Raw genomic sequence first — 24,256 nt, forward strand, 5'->3', positions numbered from 1 at the left:
CGCTGCCCGCACCAAAGTCAGGCGAGTGTACCAAGACACCATCAGTGACCTCATTTCACATTATTCGACACAACTTAATTTCTGATCATATTTGTTCTACTTTGTATGGATGGATTACTTGGGTTGTTGCCAACATCTGGTGAAAATTTCATGTCAATAGCACCTTTGGAAATGTATTTAGTGAGAAAAATGGTGATGTGTTAAATACTTATTTCAGCCGGTCTACAAGTATACAGACGTGACACTGGGTGTAGTCCAGCAAGCAGGTTATGTGAAAACTCGGAGGAAGTTGACCCTGAGATGAAGCAACGCCTGATAAATCTGTTTCAAAGAACCAGGTAAGAGAAGTTCAGACTCAGTCACTGCGGTAACCGACTCCGTGAAGCTAACCAGCTCGCTAGCAGGTTTTGTAATCTCACACACTGTGGACGTTGGTGCAAATTTTGAGCGTGTCCGCTACTAAGAAAAGTCACTGTCGTAGTTAAATGGCTGTAACTCTACTGGTGTAAGAAAAATTGTTAGACAGGATTGCAAGTGATTGATGTTGAAATCATGTATCCAAACATAGTTTATATTTTATTAAATTATGAGAGACACTCTGGCTCAGACTGGGACCAGTCTAATTCAGGGGAGGGCAAAGTACAGGGGCCCCCTCCGTTGTTTAATCTGAACCTATGAGCATTTATCAACAGTCACAAATATTTTTTTTTCATAAATGAAGACGATTTTCCTAAAATGGGATTAAAGTAATTCTTTCATTTTATCTATTTTTTAATCATTTCTCTTATCCTGCGACAAACGGGTGACCAGTTCAGGGTGTAGTCCGCCTATCGCCCAAAGTCAGCTGGGATAGGCTCGAGCGCCCCACAACCCTAATCAGGAAGCGGTGTTGAGAATGGATGGATGGAATTTCTCTTATGAATATAATTTTAAATACATATACAGTTAACAATATTTTATTAATTTGTAAAAAAATGCTTTACTAAGTTAATTTAGCTTTATTCTAAATAATGACATTTCAAATTTTATTATTTTATTTGTAAAGTAAACAGTTCTACATTTTTATTCATCATTATTTACTTTGTATTCATTTATCTAATTAAATCATTGGTTAATTGTTTTATTGTCAATAATATAAATTCACATTACTAAAATAATTTTACATATATATTCAAAGTGTTAAAATATCAATTGCTTCATAACATTTAAAATAATTATAAATGATAAAATTTTAAATGGGCGGCACGGTGGACGACTGGTTAGAGCGTCAGCCTCACAGTTCTGAGAACCCGGGTTCAATCCCCGGCCCCGCCTGTGTGGAGTTTGCATGTTCTCCCCGTGCCTGCGTGGGTTTTCTCCGGGCACTCCGGTTTCCTCCCACATCCCAAAAACATGCATTAATTGGAGACTCTAAATTGCCCGTAGGCATGACTGTGAGTGCGAATGGTTGTTTGTTTGTATGTGCCCTGCGATTGGCTGGCAACCAGTTCAGGGTGTACCCCGCCTCCTGCCCGATGACAGCTGGGATAGGCCGACCCTAGTGAGGAGAAGCGGCTCAGAAAATGGATGGATGGATGGAATATTTTAAATGGGAATTAATGAATGTATTGGTTATAATATGTTCGTTTATAAAAAAAATTGTAATTGATTTTTTTTTTATTGATTCACTGCGCGTAAAATAAAACAATCTTAATACACAACCCATGACAATTTTATCATTAAAATAAACAGTTTTTATTCAACATCTGCCTCACAGTTCTGAGGACCGGGGTTCAAATCCCGGCCCACCCTGTGTGGAGTTTGCATGTTCTCCCCGTGCCTGCATGGATTTTCTCCGGGGACTCCAGTTTCCTCCCACATTCCAAAAACATGCATGGTAGGTTGATTGAAGACTCTAAATTGACCGTAGGTGTGAATGTGAGTGCGAATGGTTGTTTGTTTGTATGTGCCCTGCGATTGGCTGGCAACCAGTTCAGGGTGTACCCCGCCTCCTGCCCGATGATAGCTGGGATAGGCTCCAGCATGCCCGCAACCCTAGTGAGGAGAAGCGGCTCAGAAAATGGATGGATGGATGGATAAATGGAATTGTGATTAACTTTTTATTTTATTTTTTAAAAGCGGTGGGGGTGGGGGTTGCAACTTCCACACCCACCACATAAAACAAGACCTAAACACAAACTATCAAACTACTGATAAACCCTAAAAGCATATCAGTTACACGATAACCACCACATGCACACAAACTGACGGTCCGACACCATCTTGTAGCCGACCTGCTCTCTACAAGCTTCAATACGCAAATGTGTAAATGCCCAGTGGCAATCCTAGTTTGAATGGCGCTCTGTGCGAGACCTCGTTGAAAAACACTGGACTGAATATTATGTTTTCTTGAATTAAAATATATTGAATTATAAACAAAAAGTAGTAGCTGCTGATAGCCAGCCTCAAGCAAACTTCCAAACCATCATCAGTCATGGCGGAACGGTATTTGAATTTAATAACCTTCATGTGGGAAAAGGCGGACTCACATAAATAAGCGGAGCCGAATAATACGGTCATGGTGACACCGTGCCGTATAACTAATTCTTGAGAGCTGGAGTGCTTTATTTAAAAAATATATTTGTTTTTAAAGTCTCTGAATGAGTCAGATGCTTCAATGAATACCTCTTTTACCATCTCTGCATCCTGGAAGGACATCGGTGGCTGCTTTTGCTTTTGTGTTCAGCTGTGAGAAAAAGGACTGTTCTCCAGACAAATCTTAGTTCCTTCAACTTTCTTTCTCAGCTCACTTTTCGAAGGAAAGTCAGTGCCATAGTTTTTATGAACAGTCCGAAAATGCAGCTCCACATTCCTTTCTTCAGAGCAGCAATAGTAGAGAGCAGATGAGGCGAACGCACTTTGAGTAGGACATTAGTGCCTTTTCTCTGTAATAGGCTGGCGACCAGTCCAGGGTGTACCCCACCTATTGCCCAGAGTCCACCGCAGGAACCTTTGCAGGAACGTCCATATCTGCTCCGGTAGTTTGAGTTTCCCCTGTGTTCCTACCGAAAAAAACTACCAGGGTACAGAAGGTTCCCTGAGGATTATTTAGTTCCTTCTGGCCCCCAGGGTCTTTTAGCAGGACCTCTTGGTCACCACGAACTCTTGAGGGGGTGGGCTGTTCTGATGAACGCTGATTGGTTGACAGATGTCTGTACTTTTCACATTCGCAGCGCTGCCATTACTGGGTGTATGTGACTGTGCATAAGGTTAAAAAAAGAGGATTAAAATACATTGAAAAGCAAGATTTTTACATTTTTCCCTTAAGCCACACGTGGCAAAGTAGGCTGGAGAAACTCGGTGCTCGCTGAGTCGCCGGACAGTGTCCAGAGGTACAGGTAAGGTATTTGCAATGCCGACCTGGCTGCAGACGGCATAGTAAAACAAAGTAGAAGCAAATACATATACAAATTTCACAATGTGATAGTTACAAGTTACATATAATCGCCTCCAAAAGTATTGGAACGGCAAGGTCATGTCCTTTGTTTTTGTTGTATACTGAAGACATTTGGGTTTCAAATCAAAAGATTAATATGAGACAAAGGTTCAGAATTCCAGCTTTTATTTCATCAAACAACACTGGACAGAACACCTTTTGTTTGAAGCCACCCACTTTTCAAGTTAGCAAAAGTATTGAAACGTGACAGATGGGTGTTTCTAGTTGCTCAGGTGTCGCCTTTTAGATTGATTGCTTAAACATTAGTGCTTGTTTTTGGCTCTGGGTTTCACCTGTGAAAACTGCATTTGCGGTTAGGCAAACATAAAGACCACAGAGCTATGTATGGGAGAAAAGCAAACCATTTTGAAGCTGAGAGAAGAGGGTAAATCGATCATCCAGTACTGTAGTATCTCTCGCTATGAGTTTGGGATGTTAAGGGTGGGCCTGATGATTGGCAGTTATGATCTCATCAAAGTTGAAAGAGCAAAAGAAAAAAGGAACATTGCATATGAAAGAGCAAAGGGACATTTAAGCTGCAATGTTGGCTCAAGTCAGTTGAGTCTGTGTGTGGAGTGGTTGGGCGTAGGTTGTGGCCTCTTGTATGAATGTACATTCTGTTACTGCTCATGGGAATGTAGCGACTGAAAGGCATCACCTCCAAGGGCATTACAATAGTAAATATTAATTTTGATAATCTCTGATGTTGTTTTATCTGGTTTGCATGATAATATTGGTTGGAAATGCCAAAAACGTCCTTTTTCAAGCTCTTCTGCTTAGTCTTTTCCACCTGATATTTCACCATTGATATTGATCATGGGAGTTATTTATACACACGGAACGCACATTCAAATAGAGTCTATAAGTATACATGGGTTTTACAGTCTGTTCTACAGCGGGGCCCCCTCTCTGGAGCCAGGCCTGGAGGTGGGGCACGAGGGCAAGCGCCTGGTGGCCAGGCCTGCACCTATGGGGCCCGGTGGGCACAGCCTGAAAGGTTAACGTGGGTCCCCCTTTCCATGGGATCACCACCTGTGGCCATAGGGGTCGGGTGCAGTGTGAGCTGGGCGGTGGCCAAAGCAGGGACCTTGGCAATCTGACCCCCGGCGACAGAAGCTAGCTCTAGGGACCTCTCTGGCAGGGAAGGAGCCCGAGCTGATGTGTGATGTTGAAGTTCCGACCAGATATAGTCTGGCTCACCTCCACACACGGCTTCGGCTCTGGTACCAGTCCTTTCGAGAGGGGTTGGACTCTCTTCCAATCTGGAGTTGCTCAAGCCAAGAGGCGGCGAGCAGATGTGGGTATACTTATTGCCTCCTGGCTCGGCACCTGTACGTTGGGGTTCACCCTGGTGGACGAGAAGGTAGTCTCCCTCTGGTTGTGCCTATGCACCAAACAGCAGTTCAGAGTACCTACCCTTTTTGGAGTCATTGGAGCCAGGCCTGGAGGTGGGGTCCATATTTAAATTTGTTTGAGACTTCACTGTTGTGTCCAGATGCCAAACAGAAAAGGGGAAATCTGTTTTATTTTTCTTGAGTGAAGCACTTCAGTGAACATGTATAACTTTCTCTTTTTTTTTATTTTATTTTTTTACTTGCTCTTATTGTGAAATGCATCCCTACTTTTATTTAGCAAATGAGAGAACATAGTTGTGCTCATATGTTGTATTGCCAGGGCAGAATTTGTAAGATGTGTACAATTCTTTACTATGCTCTAATATAATTATATCATCCATTCTCTTAACCGCTTATCCTCACTAGGGTCACGGGTGCGCTGGTGCAGTGGCATAAAAAAAAAAAGTTTTTGAAAAAATATAGTGTTGTAAAATATTTGCTATCTTGGCAGGCCTAAACATCCATCCATCCATTTTCTGTACCACTTCTCCTCACTTGGGTCGCAGGCGTGCTGGAGCCTATCCCAGCTATCTTCGGGCGAGAGGCGGGGTACACCCTGAAATGGTCGCCAGCCAATCATAGGGCACATAGAAAAAAACAACCATTTGTACTCACATTCACACCTATGGGCAATTTAGAGTCTTCAATTTACCTACCATGCATGTTTTTGGGATGTGGGAAGAAACCGGCGTACCCAGGGAAAACCCACGCAGGCACGGGGAGAACATGCAAACTCCACACAGGCGGGGCCTGGATTTGAACCCTGGTACTCAGAACTGTGAGGCAGATGTGCTAACCAGTCGCTCACCGTGCCGCCAGGCCTAAACATATTCAGTAATATATTGAGAGAGAGAGCAAGAGCAATGGAGCAAAAATATTGTACTAACAGTATAAAAGAGAACAACTGCGATACAAATCTGCAATATAGCAGGACTGCGAAGCAAGAACTGTGATATCGCATAGGATTACTGTATATGTATTCCGTGATGATAAATTGCAGGGACTCCTTGTTCCAGGGTTGGGACTCATTGTTACCATGACATGTGCATCCCAGGACTCACATAGTCTCTAATGTAAAATGATCTGCGCAATGTGTTAGAAATTACTGGCTGCACATTTATACAACACTGCATACACTTCGGTTTGATACATCCCATTACAGATACACATCGAGATATCCTTATAAACATATAATTGCATTACACTTAGTTGCACCGACACAACAAACGCACAACATATCAACATAGGGTGCGTTGGGAAGTTCACTTCGGGCACGCTCTCCGCACCACGGAACCTTCGGTAACTCAAAGCGTTGCGAGTGTGTGTGCCACTCGATACAAGTAAAACTGACACATTCAATATGGCGGATGCACTGAGGTATCCTTAGCAATTGCCAACACGTTCATTTGTAACGTTATAGAAAGTGGTGCACGCTCTGTCTCTAGGTTCCACGGTCTCGGGGTGCGATGGGAGCATCGGACTGAATTTCCGAATGGACGTCATACACAAGGGTGAAGCTACGATTGGTCCGAAACTGCATGACGTCACGACGGGAAGCAGTTTTGGCCATAAAACAAGCAGACAAGAACTTCTGCGGTCTCTTCACCACACACTGTTCTGTTCTGAGCCACGTGTGGGAGAGCCCAGCGCTGAACCTTTTCCAACCGTATTGTTTGACTTTGTATTTTCTAATAAATTGTTCAACTTTCCATCCGGCCTAATCACATACAGCCATTTGCATCCTTGTTGCAAAGTCTACCACCATCTGTACCTCCAAGTTCCTTTCCTGGATGCCGTACTTACCCATCACTTCTTCATCACCCCTATTTCCTTCACCAACATGTCCATTACAATCTGCAACAATCATGACTCTCTCTCTGTCTGGGATGCTCAGAACTACTTCGTCTAGCTCCTTCCATAATTTCTCTTTCACCTCTAGGTCACATCCTACCTGTGGGGCATACCCACTAATCACATTATACATAACACCCTTAATTTCAAGTTTCAGCCTCATCACTCGATCTGATACTCTTTTCACCTCCAAGACATTCTTAGCCAACTCTTCCTTCAAAATAACCCTGACTCCATTTCTCTTCCCATCTACACCATGGTAAAATAATTTCAACCCTGCCCCTAAACTTCTAGCCTTACTGCCTTTCCACCTGGTCTCCTGCACACACAATATATCAACCTTTCTCCTAAACATCATGTCAACCAACTCCCGAGATTTTCCTGTCATAGTCCCAACATTCAAAGTCCCCACATTCAGTTCTATGCTCTGTGCTTTCCTCAAACAAAATGTATACTTCATAGAGTGTATTTTATGGCTCTGCAGCGGCTGAGACTCGCTCACTAAAACCCTTAAAGGTCAGAGGACAAAGATGTTGTAGGGTCAGTTAAAATTCATATTTGCATTGTTTATATGTTATGTAATACATGCACGTCATTTCCAGCAAGTTGTCAACTATAGTTTAGGTTTTTATTATGCGTATTGAGCACTCCTCGAACATACCCGAAGCTCAAGACACTTACACACTTGGACACTTGGTTACTCTATCAACCGCAAAGGCTACCGGAAGTGACGTTGCAATTGCCAAACACAGCACGCTACACACTATACGCAATGGCGAGCAACGTATGGGAATATGAGGAGGAGGAGGATTTCGACATACAGGAGCACCCAACTGTACCTGGCATTGTCAAACCGTACACGTTTGAGCCGATCAGGAGGTCGGAACCTACGGAGCCCCAGACATGACATGAGGGGCGAAAAAACTATTTTGTGCGCACGAACTACTGCATTGTGCGCATGAACAACTACTTTGTGTGCACAAACTACCACTTTGTGCGCACGAAGTCACAAATTAGTAGTTTGTGCGCACAAACTTGTATTATTTTTTTTTTTACGTCATGTCTGGGGCTCCGTAGGAACCTGACGGTGATGACGACGAGCAGCCAAGTAGCAACTGTACAACTGGAAAAGAGAGCGGCCAATGGCTCGATGTGACTGTATGTCAAAAGCATGTCTTTTTATACACTCATGGCTTGAAATAATGCCACCTCAGGGGTGCCAATAGTTTTGCGTGTGACTATACGTATTATATATTCATATATGTTTCAATGACATGGCACAAGCTTTTACATTTTATGCCGTATTCCTATATACAGTGTGGCCCTCGCTCGAGTAGCTTTATAACATGCTGCACAGAAAGTCTTTGCCATGTGTCTGTTGCCTTGTCATGTAGGCAAAAGTACAGACGAAAGTACTGAGAAGTACTGCGTGGGTCTTGTTTTCCTACTGGCCAGTGAATAATAACCATAATAGACTCATACGTATATGGAAAGGTAATCCTCACCTTTTGTCTGCGCCGCTTCATCAAGGCAGCTGCGAGATTTAGTTCTCTTGCTGGCGGTTGAGGCCGATGGCCGTTGGAAAAATGGCACCGCAGCTGGTTTCAGCCTCTACCTCTGTATCCAATGCTTTCCAATGCTTTCTGCTAAGTCTTTCTCAAAACACGCCGGTTCGTAGTGATCAGCACGGAGTTTGGAATGCTTGCTAGGCACCCATAGTTGACGGCGTTTCTTCCCCTGTCGATTGACTTTCCCTATCCACTGGTCACATATTCCTTTTTCACTTGGAAAGCCAAATAAACTCTTGCCACTGCCTGAACCATTTGTACAACCAAATACCACACAATAAACCATTGTGATATCCCTAAATCATACGACAACAAATATACAAGGGCGGGAACCACAGCATTGAACAGGCTGTTTGGCTCGTGTGATATCACATGTTGTGTGATGTCACAGCGTCAGATAGATGCAAAATGGATGCAAAAAGCAGAAAGTGCATTCTGGATTATTCAAGATGTCAAACTTAAACCATGTCACAAACTAATTTTGCCTTAAAACAGTAGAAAATAAATGATTCTGATGGAAGGGGAACTTTAAAGAAATGAAACAGGTGACACATCAAAATCCTATATCCTACTGTATATACAAGTGTACATCAATCGGTAGTAGCCAAGCAGAGGTCACGCAGCAGCGTTGGGAAGGGGCCCCAGATGAAATTCTACTTAGGGCCTGATAAAGGCTTGGGACACTTATGGCATGGGAGCTCTGTAGTTTTGCAACACTCAAGACTGGTCTTATATTTTGATGGCCTTGGTCTTTTCTCAGTCTCGACTCACAAAAGTAAATGTGCGTCTTATTTATAATATTTTTTTTTTCACTTTTTTTGAGGAGTTCATTTTTTTCCCCCAGTGCACTGACAATACACTCGTCTTTTGGGACAAAAACTATGACAGATTCCCGCAACTCCACAAGTTGGCACTGACAGTACTCTCAGTTCCTGCCTCCTCTACACCCAGTTAGTAGAGGGGGCATTATTATGAGACCCCACTGCGCTCGTGCTGCAGTCTCTTATGGTCCTTAAATGCAACCAAGCGCTTCTTTAAATCTTAAATTTCAAATACATACAAGGATTTACATTATGATCCCCCCCGCGCCCACACACACACAAGAATTTAGTTGAAAGAAATTATTTAAGATTTGAGATTGTTGCATGTTGTGCTTTGAAAGAGTTGCAGACAACGTTTTTGACTCTCGAATGTATTTAAAAGGAATTTCAAAGTTAAGACACAATGCTCTTTAACTGTTCAACCTTTTTAACTATTGAATTTTATGGTCTTGGTCTTATTGAGTTCTGGTCTCAGGCAAGTCTTTGGTCTCGTATAGTGTGGTCTTGAGCACAACACTAGAACTCTAAAATAGAAATTCAGCCAACTTTTTTTTTTTTTTTTTTTTTGTGCAACTTGCAACTGAAATCCTCTCACACAACGACATACTTTCCGAAACACCCTCATATAATATCCGGAAATATGTGCTCATATAATATACTGAAAGCCAGTAGGATGTGTATGAACGTTTCAGAAGGCGCAGCGATGTCAATGAAATGGATTAGGAAAAAAAGATTATCAGCGATGTCAGCCGTGAAGTCACGTATGTGCTCTACCACGCGTGGCACGTGCGCAGACGTCAGCACACGTAGTTGACAAGTCTTTTATCTCGTCTTTTCGCTCATATTTTGAATGAGAACAATTAAAGTAAACGATCGCCCCCGCAGTCGCATGCGGCAGCGACCCCGTCAGAAGAATGTCCTTAATAACTAGACGCGTTGATTATCACGAACATATGTTCGGGTTCATGCCGAGACAAGTGAACAGCGGCAGGAAGAGCACGTTTCCACGGCAACACGACGCCAACCGATTCAGCGCACAAGAGCGAGCTGGGCCTTTTCATTTCCGTCCAAAATGAATTCTAAGTAAGAAATACGGGTTGACGTCGATTGTCTTCTAGTTATTCGTGAGGCAAATGCATGTGGATTTTTTATTTATTTTTTTACTTTTTTTTATTTTTCATTTTTTATTTTTTTTTATACATCTGCTGGGATTAAAAACAGCCGTTTAACGTCCAACTGCTGCTAATGAGCCCGCCCAAGATAACGTCGGGAAACTTGATGTTGTACTGGGTTTTGTTTCCATCTCTACCAGAAACACCAAAGATCTTACGAGTACCAACGTTCAACCGGCGAAATCTGGCAAGTACGACGGTAAATACGAGTTTAATACACGTCACCCCTTAACATCGCGTGCGTGTGTTGCCATAATGATGTTATTTGATAGGCTGCAATGTTGTAAATCAACTTTTTTTTTTGGGTTAACTTTGCATTCGTATATGTGTGTGTTTTAACATCCCAGGTGAAAAAAAAGGATACATGCATGGAATCAAAGGCCAGATATCCCAAATCCCTGGACTGTCCCCAATTGTCAACACAGTCAGTGACGTGAAGAACATTGGGAAAAGAGTTGGAGTTCTTGACAGTGATTCGGACTATGTCAAGCTTGCAAAACAAGGGGGCCACAAGGGTATGGTATCTCGCTGCATTACACGCCTATGGTCCATATAGTTTTTTTTTTGTTTGGTTGTTTTTTTCCCCCCCAAAAATGAATTTTTACTTAAGTATTAATAAGCAGGTTGATTAAATAAAATTGTGAGCGGGCATCTCACAGGTATGTTGTTGCTCTTTTCCTGCTGATTCTCATCATGGCATCGCAAGCGATGTCTGTCTTCTAGTGGTGTTATTGCAACAACAAATTCAGTGGCCACTCAGTGTGTGTACACGGGCACACGCTTCCTCGACCACGTTTAAAATTTTCAACAACAAAATTTTCCTAACAAAAATGTTTTTCCTTAAATTAGTTGAGGGGTCACTCCGAGTGTGCCCGCGGGCCGCCAGTTTCCCATCCCTGTACTAGTGCATATTAGTAGAATTTAGCACAAAAGTAGAATGCCTGTGTCCCACTAATAAAGTTTACACTACTACGAGTGCCATTTTTGACCCACCAGTACGCACTTAAATCTTAGTAGTAAACTACTGGGCTGCACTAATAACACTACTAGGCTAAAATATACAGTGGGGTAAAAAAAAGTATTTAGTCAGCCACCAATTGTGCAAGTTCTCCCACTTAAAAAGATGAGCGGCCTGTAATTTTCATCATAGGTATACCTCACCTATGAGAGAAAAAAGAGAAAAAAAATTCCTGAAAATCACATTGATTTTTCAAGAATTTATTAGCAAATTATGGTGGACAGTAAGTATTTGTTCAATAACAAAAGTTCATCTCAATTCTTTGTTATATACCCTTTGTTGGCAATAACAGAGATCAAAGGTTTTCTGTAAGGCTTCACAAGGTTTTCATACACTTGCTGGTGTTTTGGCACGTTCCTCCATGCAGATCTCCTCTTCAGCAGTGATGTTTTGGGGCTGTCGCTGGGCAACAGACTTTCAACTACCTCCAAACATTTTCTCTGGGGTTGAGATCTGGAGACTGGCTAGGCCACTCCAGGACCTTGAAATGCGTCTTACGAAGCCGCTGCCTTTGGTGTGTTTGGGATCATCAGAATCATCTTTATTTGCCAAGTATGTCCAAAAAACACAAGGAATTTGTCTCCGGTAATTGGAGCTGCTCTAGTACGACAACAGACGGAGAACACTTTTGAGACATAAAGACATTGAGAAAAACAATCACTGAGCAATAAAGGATTGCTAGTTACCTGGTAATGCCGGTACATTATTATTATTATTTATTTATTTATTTATTTTTGACAATAATAGCAGAGAGCAGTTCGACTGACTAATATTGCAGTAGTCCGGTGCAATGACCATTGTGCAAAGGGCGCTGAGACTTCAAGCGAGTAGTACGATAGTCTGGGACAATGTTGATTGTGCAAATGTTGCAGATACTCCTCAGTCAGTGTGCAAATGGAGCAGATGCTACTCTGGCATGAGTGGCCCGTATTGGTCAACAACAGATATGCAAATAGTGCAGTTTGGTGAGACTACTACAGTGAGTGCATGAGTAATATATAATTGGCCCGGCAGAAATATGACAAAAAACTCAAGACAAAAAGACAAAAATTGCCAGCATGTTGCAATGGAATTGTAGGTTAGGTGTTTAAGAAGTTAATTGCAAGAGGGAAGAAGCTGTTGGAATGTCTGCTAGTTCTAGTTTGCATTGATCGGTAGGGCCTACCTGAGGGAAGGAGCTGCAGTGTCTGAGAGGATTTTGCACGCTCTTGTCTTAGTTCTGGCAGCGTGCAAGTCCTCAAGGGTGGGTAGGGGGGGTACCGACAATCCTTTCAACAGTTTTGATTGTCCGTTGCAGTCGGAGTTTGTCCTTTTTTGTAGCAGCGCCAAACCAAACTGTGAAGGAAGAACACAGGACTGATTTGATGACCGCTGTGTAGAACTGCCTCAGCAACTCCTGTGGCAGGCCGTGCTTTCTCAGAAGCTGCAGGAAATACATCCTCTGCTGGGTCTTTTTGAGGACGGAGTCATTGTCATGCTGTAAGACCCAGCCACATTTCATCTTCAATGCCCTTGCTGATGGAAGGAGGTTTTCACTCAAAATCTCACGGTACATGGCCCTATTTATTCTTTGCTTTACACGCAGCAGTCGTCCTGGTCCCTTTGCAGAAAAACAGCCCAAAAGCATGATGTTTCCACCCCCATGATTCACAGTAGGTTTGGTGTTCTTTGGATGCAACTCAGCATTCTTTCTCCCCCAAACACGACAAGTTGAGTTTTTACCAAACAGTTTTATTTTGGTTTTGTCTGATCATATGACATTCTCCCAATCCTCTTCTGGATCATCCAAGTGCTCTTTAGCAAACTTCAGATGGGCCTGGACATGTACTGGCTTAAGCAGGGGGACACGTCTGGCACTGCATGATTTTAGTCCCTGGCGGTGTACTGTGTTACTGATGTTACTTTGGTCCCAGCTCTCTGCAGGCCATTCACTAGGTCCCCTCGTGTTTTTGCTCACCGTTCATATTTTCCACCATAATTTGCTAATAAATTCTTTAAAAATCAGACAACGTGATTTTCTGGATTTTTTTTTTCTCATTTTGTCTCATAGGTGAGGTATAATTTTATGTCATAGTAGTACGAGTAGTATGCAGTTGTCGAGTAGTGCACAGTTTTGCCTCGCTAGTGTCGTACTAGTATGGCAAAATTCCACTCGTGAGGATAAGGACTGTATAAGTACATGGACCTGGATCTCAAGGATATGCTCTTAATGGAAAGACATTTGAGCATTTATCCGAAATCCTTGATAAGGGGGTTTGTACTGCGTGTTACTAGTGTAGCACGGTAGTTTATAGTAAGGTTTAATTGCAAATGAGTAAAAATGTCAAATGTTAAATGTTACTAAAAACGTTACTAGTGTGCCTTAGTTATTCTACTAGTATGCTGAATTGCTTTACTTGTGAGGACAAAGCGAACTTTAAGTTGATATTAAGGATATCAAATAGATGCTCAATTGGATTTCCATACACTCAACACAGATGGATTTTGCTTCTTACTGTATATGCATGCTTTTACCCTCCTTCCCTTCCTCAGGGCTTCTGTATTTTGATGACACAGTCGCATCCAAGCCCAACTCCTTTGACTCTGCAGACGTGGTGTTGAATGGTCCTGTAGAAGCTCTTGGCAACCTAAGGTGCGTGTTGATATGTCAAGATATTTTTAATTAGGCCCTGACCGATAAGGATTTTTTTAGGATGATGTCGATTCCAATATTTGGCAGGATAAAATTCCGATAACCCTATTATCAGCCGATTAATTGAGAACATATTTAATCAATAAAATAACTTATTTTTGGGTGCCGTAATGCTTACAACAATAAAAATATGAATTACAGGCTCAACATTGAACTGTTTTACAATACTTTTTCCTTTAGTATTTGTTTAACAGAGAAAGATCGGCAAATTATTTGTTATAATGTCATTATGTTGTCATATGTTGTAATGTGTTAATGTGTGGAAAAACAACAACAAAAATCAGCAAGAGTCTACAAAAAAATCAGCCAGGCCCTACTTTTATAATGATCCTGTTCATTGTAGATGTATTTATATTTTTAATGAAGGGGATGTTAGGTTTAATATACAGTGTGTTTCCTATCAGTGTCCTTTGCACCAAAGAGAGAAAAAGCCCGAGAGCTGCCACACAAAGATCACTGCCTCCTTTTTGGACAGACAATATGTCTGCATGGGAGAGGGATGTTGATGGCAGCCCTCGCAAAGAGAAGGTAAATATCATCTGATCGAAGTATTTCATCCTTAGAAAACTATAGTGTGGGCATCAGCAGGGTGGCCGAAACCGTGGCCTAGCAACGCCACTGCTGTCTGCTATTGTGTGAATAGCAGCTCACAGATCCCTCTGGACGACATAATGAGGCTCTCTTCAGAGGCATTAATGATAAAGACAGTTTCAGTGACAAAGAAGGACCGTTTGTTCATCCATCCATCCATTTTCTGAGCCGCTTCTCCTCACTAGGGTCGCTGGCGTGCTGGAGCCTAGCCCAGCTATCATCGGGCAGGAGGATGCAATTAATGCATGTTTTTGGGATGTGGGAGGAAACCGGAGTGCCCGGAGAAAACCCACGCAGGCAAGGGGAGAACATGCAAACTCCACACAGGCGGGACCGGGGATTGAACCCGGGTCCTCAGAACTGTGAGGCTGACGTTCTAAAGACCGTTTGTAAAAGAGCAAAAAAAAGGAACTCTTAAGACATTTTCTGAGCCGCTTCTCCTCACTAGGGTCGCGGGCATGCTGGAGCCTAACCCAGCTATCATCGGCAGGAGGCGGGGTACACCCTGAACTGGTTGCCAGCCAATCGCAGGGCACACTCTTAAGACACTAATATGCATTTGTGGTAGTTTTCATGGAAAAGGCAGCTAAACCTATTATCCAAATATGGAATTACCATCTTCAGAAAATATATTTAAAATCACGAAACTTCATTTTGGACACCTAACATTAAAGACATTTTGGCATTAAAAAGTTGAAAAATATTACTATACAATTTTTTTTTCTTCAAAACAATTATGAGCTTGTCATAAATGACAACTGCCAATAATTGAAACACTTTTATCAGCGAAATTAATTGATTTTCAAAAGGAAATTATGTGGGCCACGTCATTACCTTTTTTTAATCAAGTTATATAAAAATGACCCCATACATTGTACAGTGGAGCCACAAAAGTCATGAGGTATACTGACATTTCACATTATGTCATGCAGACAGGTAAATAAGTACTTTTGTTTTTAATGTAATGTGCATGAAAATGTTTACAACTATAACAGGCAGCACAGTGCCTTAGGGGTACGAATTGCCCCACAGTTCTGAGGTTTGGGGTTCAAATATCAACTCCTGCCTTCCAGTGTGTCAGCTGCATGTTCTTCCTATGCTCTCCCTGTGAGTTTTGTGTGGGTACTCGGGTTTCCTCCCACACCGAAAATGTGTCTGTCAGTGATTGTCAAAGTGTGGTACTTGTACCATTCGTGGTAAACTATCTCCTTCCAGTGGTATGTGAATAAAAATCACTGAATTAAAAGTTCCAACTGGGCAATTTTTAAAAAATCCACTACTGTACATTTGTTATACAATTCAATTATATTTAACTTTTAAGTACAATATATTTGCATTTAATCCTTAACATCGTTTTTTTAAACATTCATTACAATTATTATATAACTTCAAGTCATCCATCCATTTTCTTCCGCTTATCCGAGGTCAGGTCACAGGGCAGCAGCTCCAGCAGGGACGCCCAGACTTCCCTCTCCCCAGCCACTTCATCCAGCTCTTCATCCAGCTCTCGAGGCATTCCGAGGCCAGCTGGGAGACATAGTCTCTCCACCGTGTCCTGGGTTGTCCCCGGGGTCTGCTCCCGGTGGGACATGCACGGAAAACCTCACCTGGGAGGCGTCGGGGAGGCATCCGAATCAGATGCCTGAGCCACCTCATCGGGCTCATCTCAATGCGGAGGAGCAGCGGCTCTACTCAGAGCCCCTCCCGGTTGACTGAGCTTCTCACCCTATCTCTAAGGGAGAGTCCGGACACCCTGTGGAGAAAAACTCATTTCGTCCACTTGTATCCGGGATCTTGTTCTTTCGGTCACGACCCACAGCTCGTGACCACAGGTGAGGATAGGAACATAGATCGACCGGTAAATCGAGAGCTTCGCCTTTCGGCTTAGCTCCTTCTTTACCACAACGGACCGATACAAAGTCAGCATCACTGCAGACGCTGCACCGATCCGCCTGTCAATCTCCCGTTCCATTCTTCCCTCACTTGTGAACAAGACCCCAAGATACTTCAACTCCTCCACTTGGGGCAGGATCTCATCCCCGACCTGGAGAGGGCACGCCACCCTTTTCCGACTGAGAACCATGGTCTCAGATTTGGAGGTGCTGATTTTCATCCCAGCCGCTGCACATTCGGCTCCGAACCGCTCCAGTGAGACTTTGAGATCATGGCTTGATGAAGCCAACAGAACCACATCAGCTGCAAAAAGCAGACTGGACCCCCTCTAGACCTCGGCTGCACCTAGAAATTCTGTCCATAAAATTTATGAATAGAATCGATGACAAAGGGCAGCCTTGGCGGAGTCCAACCCTCACTGGAAACGAGTCTGACTTACTGCCGGCAATGCGGACCAAACTCTGACACCGGTCGTACAGGATCCGAATAGCCCCTATCAGGGGTTTGCTACCCCATACTCCCGAAGCACCCCCCACAGGACCCCCCGAGGGACACGGTCGAACGCCTTCTCCAAGTCCACAAAAACACATGTCGACTGGTTGGGCGAACTCCCATGCACCCTTGAGGATCCTGCCGAGGGTGTAGAGCTGGTTCACTGTTCCACAGCCAGGACGAAAACCACACTGCTCCTGCTGAATCTGAGATTCGACTTCCCGGTGCACCCTCCTCTCCAGCACCCCTGAATAGACCTTACCAGGGAGGCTGAGGAGTGTGAGCCCCTTGTAATTAGGAGCTTTTTAACCACCTCGGTGACCTCCACCCCAGAGATAGGAGAGCCCGCTCAAAGACCCCAGACTCTGCTTCCTCATGGGAAGGCGAATTGACGAGGTCTTCAAAGTACTCTCCCCACCGACTCACAATGTCCCGAGTGTTGATGGTGCACTGCTTCCCCCTTCTGAGACGCCGGATGGTGCACCAGATTTTCCTCGAAGGCGTCCGGAAGTCGTTCTCCATGGCCTCACCGAACTCAACCCATGCCTGAGTTTTTGCTTCAGTGACCACCAAAGCTGCATTCCGCTTGGCCAGCCGGTACCCATCAGCTGCCTCAGGAGTCCCACAGGCCAAAAAAGCCCGATTGGATTCCTTCTTCAGCTTGACGGCGTGTCCACCAACGGGTTCAGGGATTGCCGCCACGACAGGCAGCGACCACCTTATGGCCACAACGCCGGTCGGTCGCCTTAGCAATGGAGACGCGGAACATGGTCAAATCTGACTCAATGTCTCAATTTCCCAATCCCTGCAAACATGTAGTGAGGGAAAATAAACAATGGCTTCAGATTGACCATGACCAAATAAGTGACCAGTCACTAATAAGTCACCAAGTTAGTCTTTCCAATAAGCCAACAGACATTGTGATTTTATGTTTTGCAGAAAAAGAAGGTTCCTGAAAAACAGTTGGTGCAATGGCAGACGCCCAGTCCAAATAAGGGAGGGAGCAAATTCAGGAGGACGTAAGTTTTTGCTCACCAGAGGGCGCTGTTGCATTGTAACAGGTACTAGATTGCACGTACAATATCCCGATCAGGACAGTCACAGATCTATAATCAGATGTTAGCCATCAGAGACATTTTAAAAGGATGAACCTTACTGCTGATAAAGACCATGTAAAGTGAATTCAGAGATTTGTTTCTAAATACATAATTGCTCAAAACGTGCAGATACTGAGAACAATGTAATGAATTGTTGAATACAGTCGAGTAATCCTCCGTTTATCGTGTGGGTTAGGTTCCGGACCACTGTCGCGGTGTAATCAGTAGTACCACATTTTTGGGATATATAGGTACACACTTGGCCATCCCTCTCCATATAAATACTTGAGTGCCTTCTCGCATCTGCAGATTTTCTGCGAAATTGCGAGTCACTTAAGCAGGCCCATTTCTACCACTACAGCCTGCAGTTAGGTAGCAAGCTATGCCTACAACCCAAAAAAATGCCTCTTCCCTGGATGCCACAATGCACGGAACAGCTCGGTGTCATTAATTCAATTCCCAAGTGTCGGCCTATGTATTGTGTTATTCGACCTTCCGTAATAAGTTGAAACGCAAAGCATTGTAGGGTTTATAATTTGCTTATATGTCTCAAATGTCTGTCTGTGTGAGCCACAGGCTGAATAATGTGTGCTGCTGTCTTAAATAACCGGTTAACCTTCCCTGAAGTGTCTGATATCTGGAGCCACACACAACTCCAAGTGAGGCGGTAATGTAGTCGACAACGCTGCCAGTCTGCGGTCCCGTTAACCCACAAGCTAACGGGTGGTCTTGTCGTGGCTTGAAAAAGACCCGCCAATGACTTCGTGGGGTATAGTCTTAACCACCAGAGACTTTGAGATGATATATTCTCACGGCTCAAACATACTGTATAGGGATGTGTAGGCATATGCTAGCTAGACGTACAAACGTATTTGAGTAACAGTTGAAAATTGTGCAGGGCGTGTTTTCAGCACATTCAGTGAACATGTCCAGAGCCTCTGACAGCTGACAGAGCGTCTTGATTTTTCACCATTTTGAAGCCTGATTTCATTTAGTGGTCCCTTGGGATATGAGTTCAATTCAATTTCTATCTCAAAACATCTTTCCCCATTGAAATGTATGGAAGCGCAATTAATCCGTTCCAGCCCCTCAAACAAAAGAAAAAGCACAATTGCATTGTAGAAAATATGGCTGTCAAAATGAATACGTTAACACATGATTATCTATCCATCCATTTTCTGTACCACTTTTCCTCACGAGGGTCACGGGCGTGCTGGAGTCTATCCCAGCTATACATGGGTGAGAGGCAGGGTACACCTTGAACTGGTCGCCAGCCAGCCAATCGCAGGGCACATATATTATATTCAATTAACCTACCACGCATGTTTTTGGGATGTGGGAGGAGACCGGAGTACCCGGAGAAAACCCACGCAGGCACGGGGAGAATATGCAAACTCCACACAGGCGAGGCCGGAATTTCAACCCCGGTCCCCAGAACTGTGAGGCAGATATGCTAACCAGTCGCCCACCGTGCCGCCACACATATGATGAATTAAAAAAATAAATATTGCATTAAACATGTATAGACACTGATTAATCACCCCATTTTGACCACACATGCTCCTTTACCTTAGCCGTGGATATCTGAAAGGTGGTGCAGGTTGATATTAGGTCAGTGATCAGCTCAATGCTTACACAAGTGCAAAGATGAGTGAGAAGACTCCCAATTAACTTGTGTGCTCGGTGGCACATTTCACTTCAAAAGTCACCCTGATGACACTTCAGCTACGACAAAGGTCATTTGCATATATCGCAGCACTGAATTTTCTTTTCATCGAAGCACATCGATTTTGAAATACCATCTTAAAGCAAAACACGTTTTTGAGGCAGCCGCTTGCAAGAACGCTACTACATTGGCATCATGCGCAGGATGACAAACAACGCTGGAGGACTGTACCCGTGGCAATGTTTTCAGCAAAAATACTCAGGATAAATTAAGCAACACCTTTGCAAAATGGATAGCCACATCATGTAGGCCAATTAACATCATTGAAGACCAGGGGCTGCAAAATATTATATCGCCACAGGTGACCCGTCATACATGGGGGACAACTACAACAAGGATAAACGAACTCGACTGTACAAATAAGACCACCGAGGTATAACGGCTGGTTGATGCTGAATTTTATTTCACTTACTGGGGGCTATTGGTCTTCAGTGACTAATCACAATTATCTTGGCGTAACTGCTCATCTAATCGATGACAAATGTTTATTGATGTGTTTAGTCCATTGCCTACTGGTGTTCATCAGCACTTTGCTTGCAATATCATTGCACAATTGTTCAAAATTCCCACTTAGATTTTACTAGGCTGTTACAATTCCATCCATCCATTTTCTTTACAGCTTATCCTGTTCAGGGTCACGGGGAGCAGGAACCTATCAGAGCTGACTTTAGAGTAGTTGCCAGTCAGTCGCAGGGTAGGCTGTTACCACGTTTTGAGAAAATGAATTATACGCATTCAAGTAAAACATTTCGAACATGTTCTTGTTTGACATTTTGACAACAAAATGTGTTTGTGTCAAAATACTGGCGTCTTTTAAAGTTACTTTAAATTCTGCAAGCAAGTAGTTGTGATTAACTGTGATTAATCAAAATTTAAAAGTGATTCATCTGATTAAACAATGAATTGATTGACCGCCCTAGTATAAAAACACACCGTAATAAAAATTTTCTGTGGGTTACATTGGCAGTTGGAAAACCAGTTGAATGGTCCATTTCTGCCACTAACTGATATTGTCCTTCCACTGCAAGGAAGCCAGTGTGAACTGATGGTGGCTGGATGTTGTAAAGTGTGCTGCCACCATCTAGCAGTGGGGGTCTTTGCTCTTGTATCTCATGGCACCACTGTACTTGGTGATTTTGTTTTCATTCATTCAAACTTGGCAGGCTTGTTAACACTCCTCTGTGGTGTGTCAAATTTACAAGACATTTTTATTTTCACTTTACAGGGACTAAGTTCAGCGGGTCCTCGGTTTATGACAAAGTTCTGTTCCTACGGCGACGAATGTGTACGTAAATCAAAATGCGTCCTAGTCTATCATAACGTACCCTAACACAGTAGGTAGAACAATCAAATGAACAGCAGCTGGGCCTGTCTTCTTGATCATATGGTCTTACGTAGGTGATGGTGCACCGTTTGTAACATCAAAACATCGTGTGTTGATACCTTTGATTAAGTAATTCCAACATACCCAAAGTAGCTACAATTAAGGACATTATTCTTAAACGATAAGCGGTACGGAAAATGGATGGATTTTTCACACACAAAAAAATCACAGTTCAAGGGTTTTTATCAGATCAAGTACATCTCAATAAATCAGAATATCATGCAAAACATAATTTTATTTCAGTTCAATAAAAAAAATAAAAAAATGAAACTCATATCCTATTCCGGGTACTCCGGAAATGCCAAATAAACATGTGGTGGGTTAATTGCACTAAATTGTCCACAGGTTTGAATGTGAGTGCACATGGTTGTTTATATGTGCCCTGGTATTGGCTGGCGACTGGTTCAGGGCATACACCGCCTCTCGCCCGAAGATAGCTGGGATAGGCTCCAGCACACCCTAGACCCTAGAGAGGATACAGAAAATGGATGGATTGGCTGAAATAAGTATTGAACACATCCTCGTTTGTCTCACTAAATATACTTCCAAAGGTGCTATTGACATAAAAATTTCACCAGATGTTGGGAACACCCCAAGTAATCCATACATTCAAAGAAAGTAGAAGAAACAAGATCAGAAATTAAGTTGTGTGTAAAAATGTGAAATGACACAGGGAAAAAGTATTAAACACATGAAGAAATGAAGGTGCAAAAAGGCATGGAAAGCCAAGAACACCTAAAATCTATCAATAATCAAACAGCAATCCAGCCCCTTGTCAGTGCAAATGAATAGCAGCTAGTTCAGTCATAATTGATGGCCTACAAAAAGGTCTCATTGCCAAGGTGTGAGTCAAGACACATCTCATGAGAGCAGAGAGCTGCCTCAAGACCATTGGAAAGTAACCAGAACCTTAAAGATTTGGAGACTGCTTGTGTGGAGGAGTGGGCCAAAATCACACCAGAGCAATGCATGCGACTAGTTTCTCCATACAGGAGGCGTCTTGAACCTGTCATTGCAAACAAAGGCTTTTGTACAAATTATTAAATGAATACCAGTTGGCGTGTTCAATACTTTGTCCCTGTGTCATTTCACATTATTACACACAATGTAATTTCTCATCTTATTTGTTCTACTTTCTTTGTATGTATGGATTATTCGGGTTGTTCTCAACATCCAGTGAAGTTTTCATGTCAATAGCACCTTTAGGAAACATATTTAATAAGAAAAATGGAGACGTGTTAAATACTTATTTCAGCCGCTGTATATCCTATAGGTCCATTACACACATATTTGAGGTTGATAATTTGGGACACCAGATCCACAAAGGATCCAATACAAAATGTAAATAAAATAATAATAATTGGCATCAGGTGGCACGGTGGCCGACTGGTTAGAGCGTCGGCCTCACAGTTCTCGGGACCCGGGTTCAATCCCCGGCCCCGCCTGTGTGGAGTTTGCATGATCTCCCCGTGCCTGTGCGGGTTTTCTCCGGGCACTCCGGTTTCCTCCCACATCCCAAAAACATGCATTAATTGGAGACTCTAAATTGCCCGTAGGCATGACTGTGAGTGCGAATGGTTGTTTGTTTCTATGTGCCCTGCGATTGGCTGGCAACCAGTTCAGGGTGTACCCCGCCTCCTGCCCGATGACAGCTGGGATAGGCTCCAGCACGCCCGCGACCCTAGTGAGGAGAAGCGGCTCAGAAAATGGATGGATGGATGGATAGATAATTGGCATCATCATCATCATCATAAACAGAGACATTTTAAGTTAATGTAAAAATGGAATGATGTAAAAATAACCTCACTCTGCAAAGTACTGTATGTCTGTCACTTTCTTTAAACGTGATACTCTAAAGTCACAAAATATGATGCCTTGTCTTAAGAAATTTGTTTGTTCCCACAGTATATCTACCAAGAAAACCTCTCCAGTCAACATGTCGAAGCTGTTAAGTTTTGGTTACGTAGATGAGGACAAACCATTGACAAGTGAGACGGAGTCAAGTACAACATAATCGTCTGGCTCTCTGTAAATTTAGTCATTTTATGATCATGTAAAGTCATTTATTATGTTTTTGCTTTTTCATATGCATCTAAACCACAGAGATAATAAAAGTACTTGAAACCAATCTGAAGTAATGTAAATTTTGTGACTTATACAACACTGACATGCCATTCCAGAGTTCAGTTACCTGTAGCCTAAGATACAAAATGTGGTAATAGATATTCTCATAGGTTAAGGTGACACGGTGGATGACGCGTTAGCACATCTGCCTCACAGTTCTGAGGAACGGGGTTCAAATTTGGCCTCGCCTGTGTGGAGTTTGCATGTTCTCCCCGTGCTTGCTTGGATTTTCTCCGGGTACTCCGGTTTCCTCCCACATATCAAAAACATGCATGGTAGGTTAAACGTAGACTCAAAATTGTCCGTAGGTATCAATGTGAGTGCGAATGGTTGGTTGTTTATATGTGCCCTGCGATTGGCTGGCAACCAGTTCAGGTTGTACTCCGCCTCCTTGCATATATGTGCCCTGCGACTGGCTGGCAACCAGTTCAGTGTGTACCCCGCCTCCTTGCCCGCAGTTAGCTAGGATAGGCTCCAGCATACCCGCGACCCTAGTAAGGAAAAGGAGTGTAGAAAATGGATGCATCGATGTTAGGTTACTGACTCAAAATGTGTGTATACGTGTGCCCTGTGGTTGGCTGGAGCAGTTCGCAGCCGAGTGTGAAGCAGCTGCGATGAGGGCAGCCGTGGCCCAATGGTTAAGATCATCGCCTGCCACCGTGGGGGAGCTAGGTTCAAGACCCCGACTGGACCATCTGCCAACATCCTCCGGACTCACGGCTGTGGTGTCCTCGAGCAAGACACTGATACCCCAAAATGCTCCCCGGGCGCTTCAGCTGCCCCCTGCTCCAGTGTGTTCCACTAATGTGTATGTGTTCACTGTGATGGGTTTAATGCAGAGAACAAATTTCGTGTACATGCATGCATGTTCATGACAATAAAAGACGATTCTTCTTCTTAATTAGCACCTCCAAATCTGAGACCATGGTCCTCAGTCGGAAAAGGGTGGCATGCCCTC

General features: G+C 43.3%; 1 protein-coding gene across 4 annotated transcripts; it reads left to right on the forward strand.

Annotated features, from left to right (window-relative positions):
- Positions 1-4,053: 4,053 nt before the first annotated feature.
- On the forward strand, positions 4,054-24,094 carry LOC133466028 (uncharacterized protein C7orf57 homolog). Of its 4 annotated transcripts, none has more exons than XM_061749293.1 (7): positions 4,054-4,152; positions 10,422-10,480; positions 10,629-10,796; positions 13,832-13,931; positions 14,396-14,519; positions 17,907-17,986; positions 23,080-23,293. In XM_061749293.1, exons 3-7 carry the CDS (start codon positions 10,646-10,648, stop codon positions 23,186-23,188), a joined length of 564 nt encoding a protein of 187 aa, XP_061605277.1. In that variant the 5' UTR covers positions 4,054-4,152; positions 10,422-10,480; positions 10,629-10,645; the 3' UTR covers positions 23,189-23,293. The 4 variants fall into 4 exon arrangements, with proteins under 4 accessions (XP_061605277.1, XP_061605276.1, XP_061605275.1 ...); XM_061749292.1 differs by lacking the exons at positions 4,054-4,152; positions 23,080-23,293 and adding exons at positions 9,925-10,192; positions 23,886-24,094; XM_061749291.1 differs by lacking the exon at positions 4,054-4,152 and adding an exon at positions 9,925-10,192.
- Positions 24,095-24,256: the final 162 nt, after the last annotated feature.

The sequence above is a fragment of the Phyllopteryx taeniolatus genome, chromosome 16, assembly GCF_024500385.1.
Source record: "Phyllopteryx taeniolatus isolate TA_2022b chromosome 16, UOR_Ptae_1.2, whole genome shotgun sequence".
Classification (NCBI taxonomy): Eukaryota; Metazoa; Chordata; class Actinopteri; order Syngnathiformes; family Syngnathidae; genus Phyllopteryx; species Phyllopteryx taeniolatus.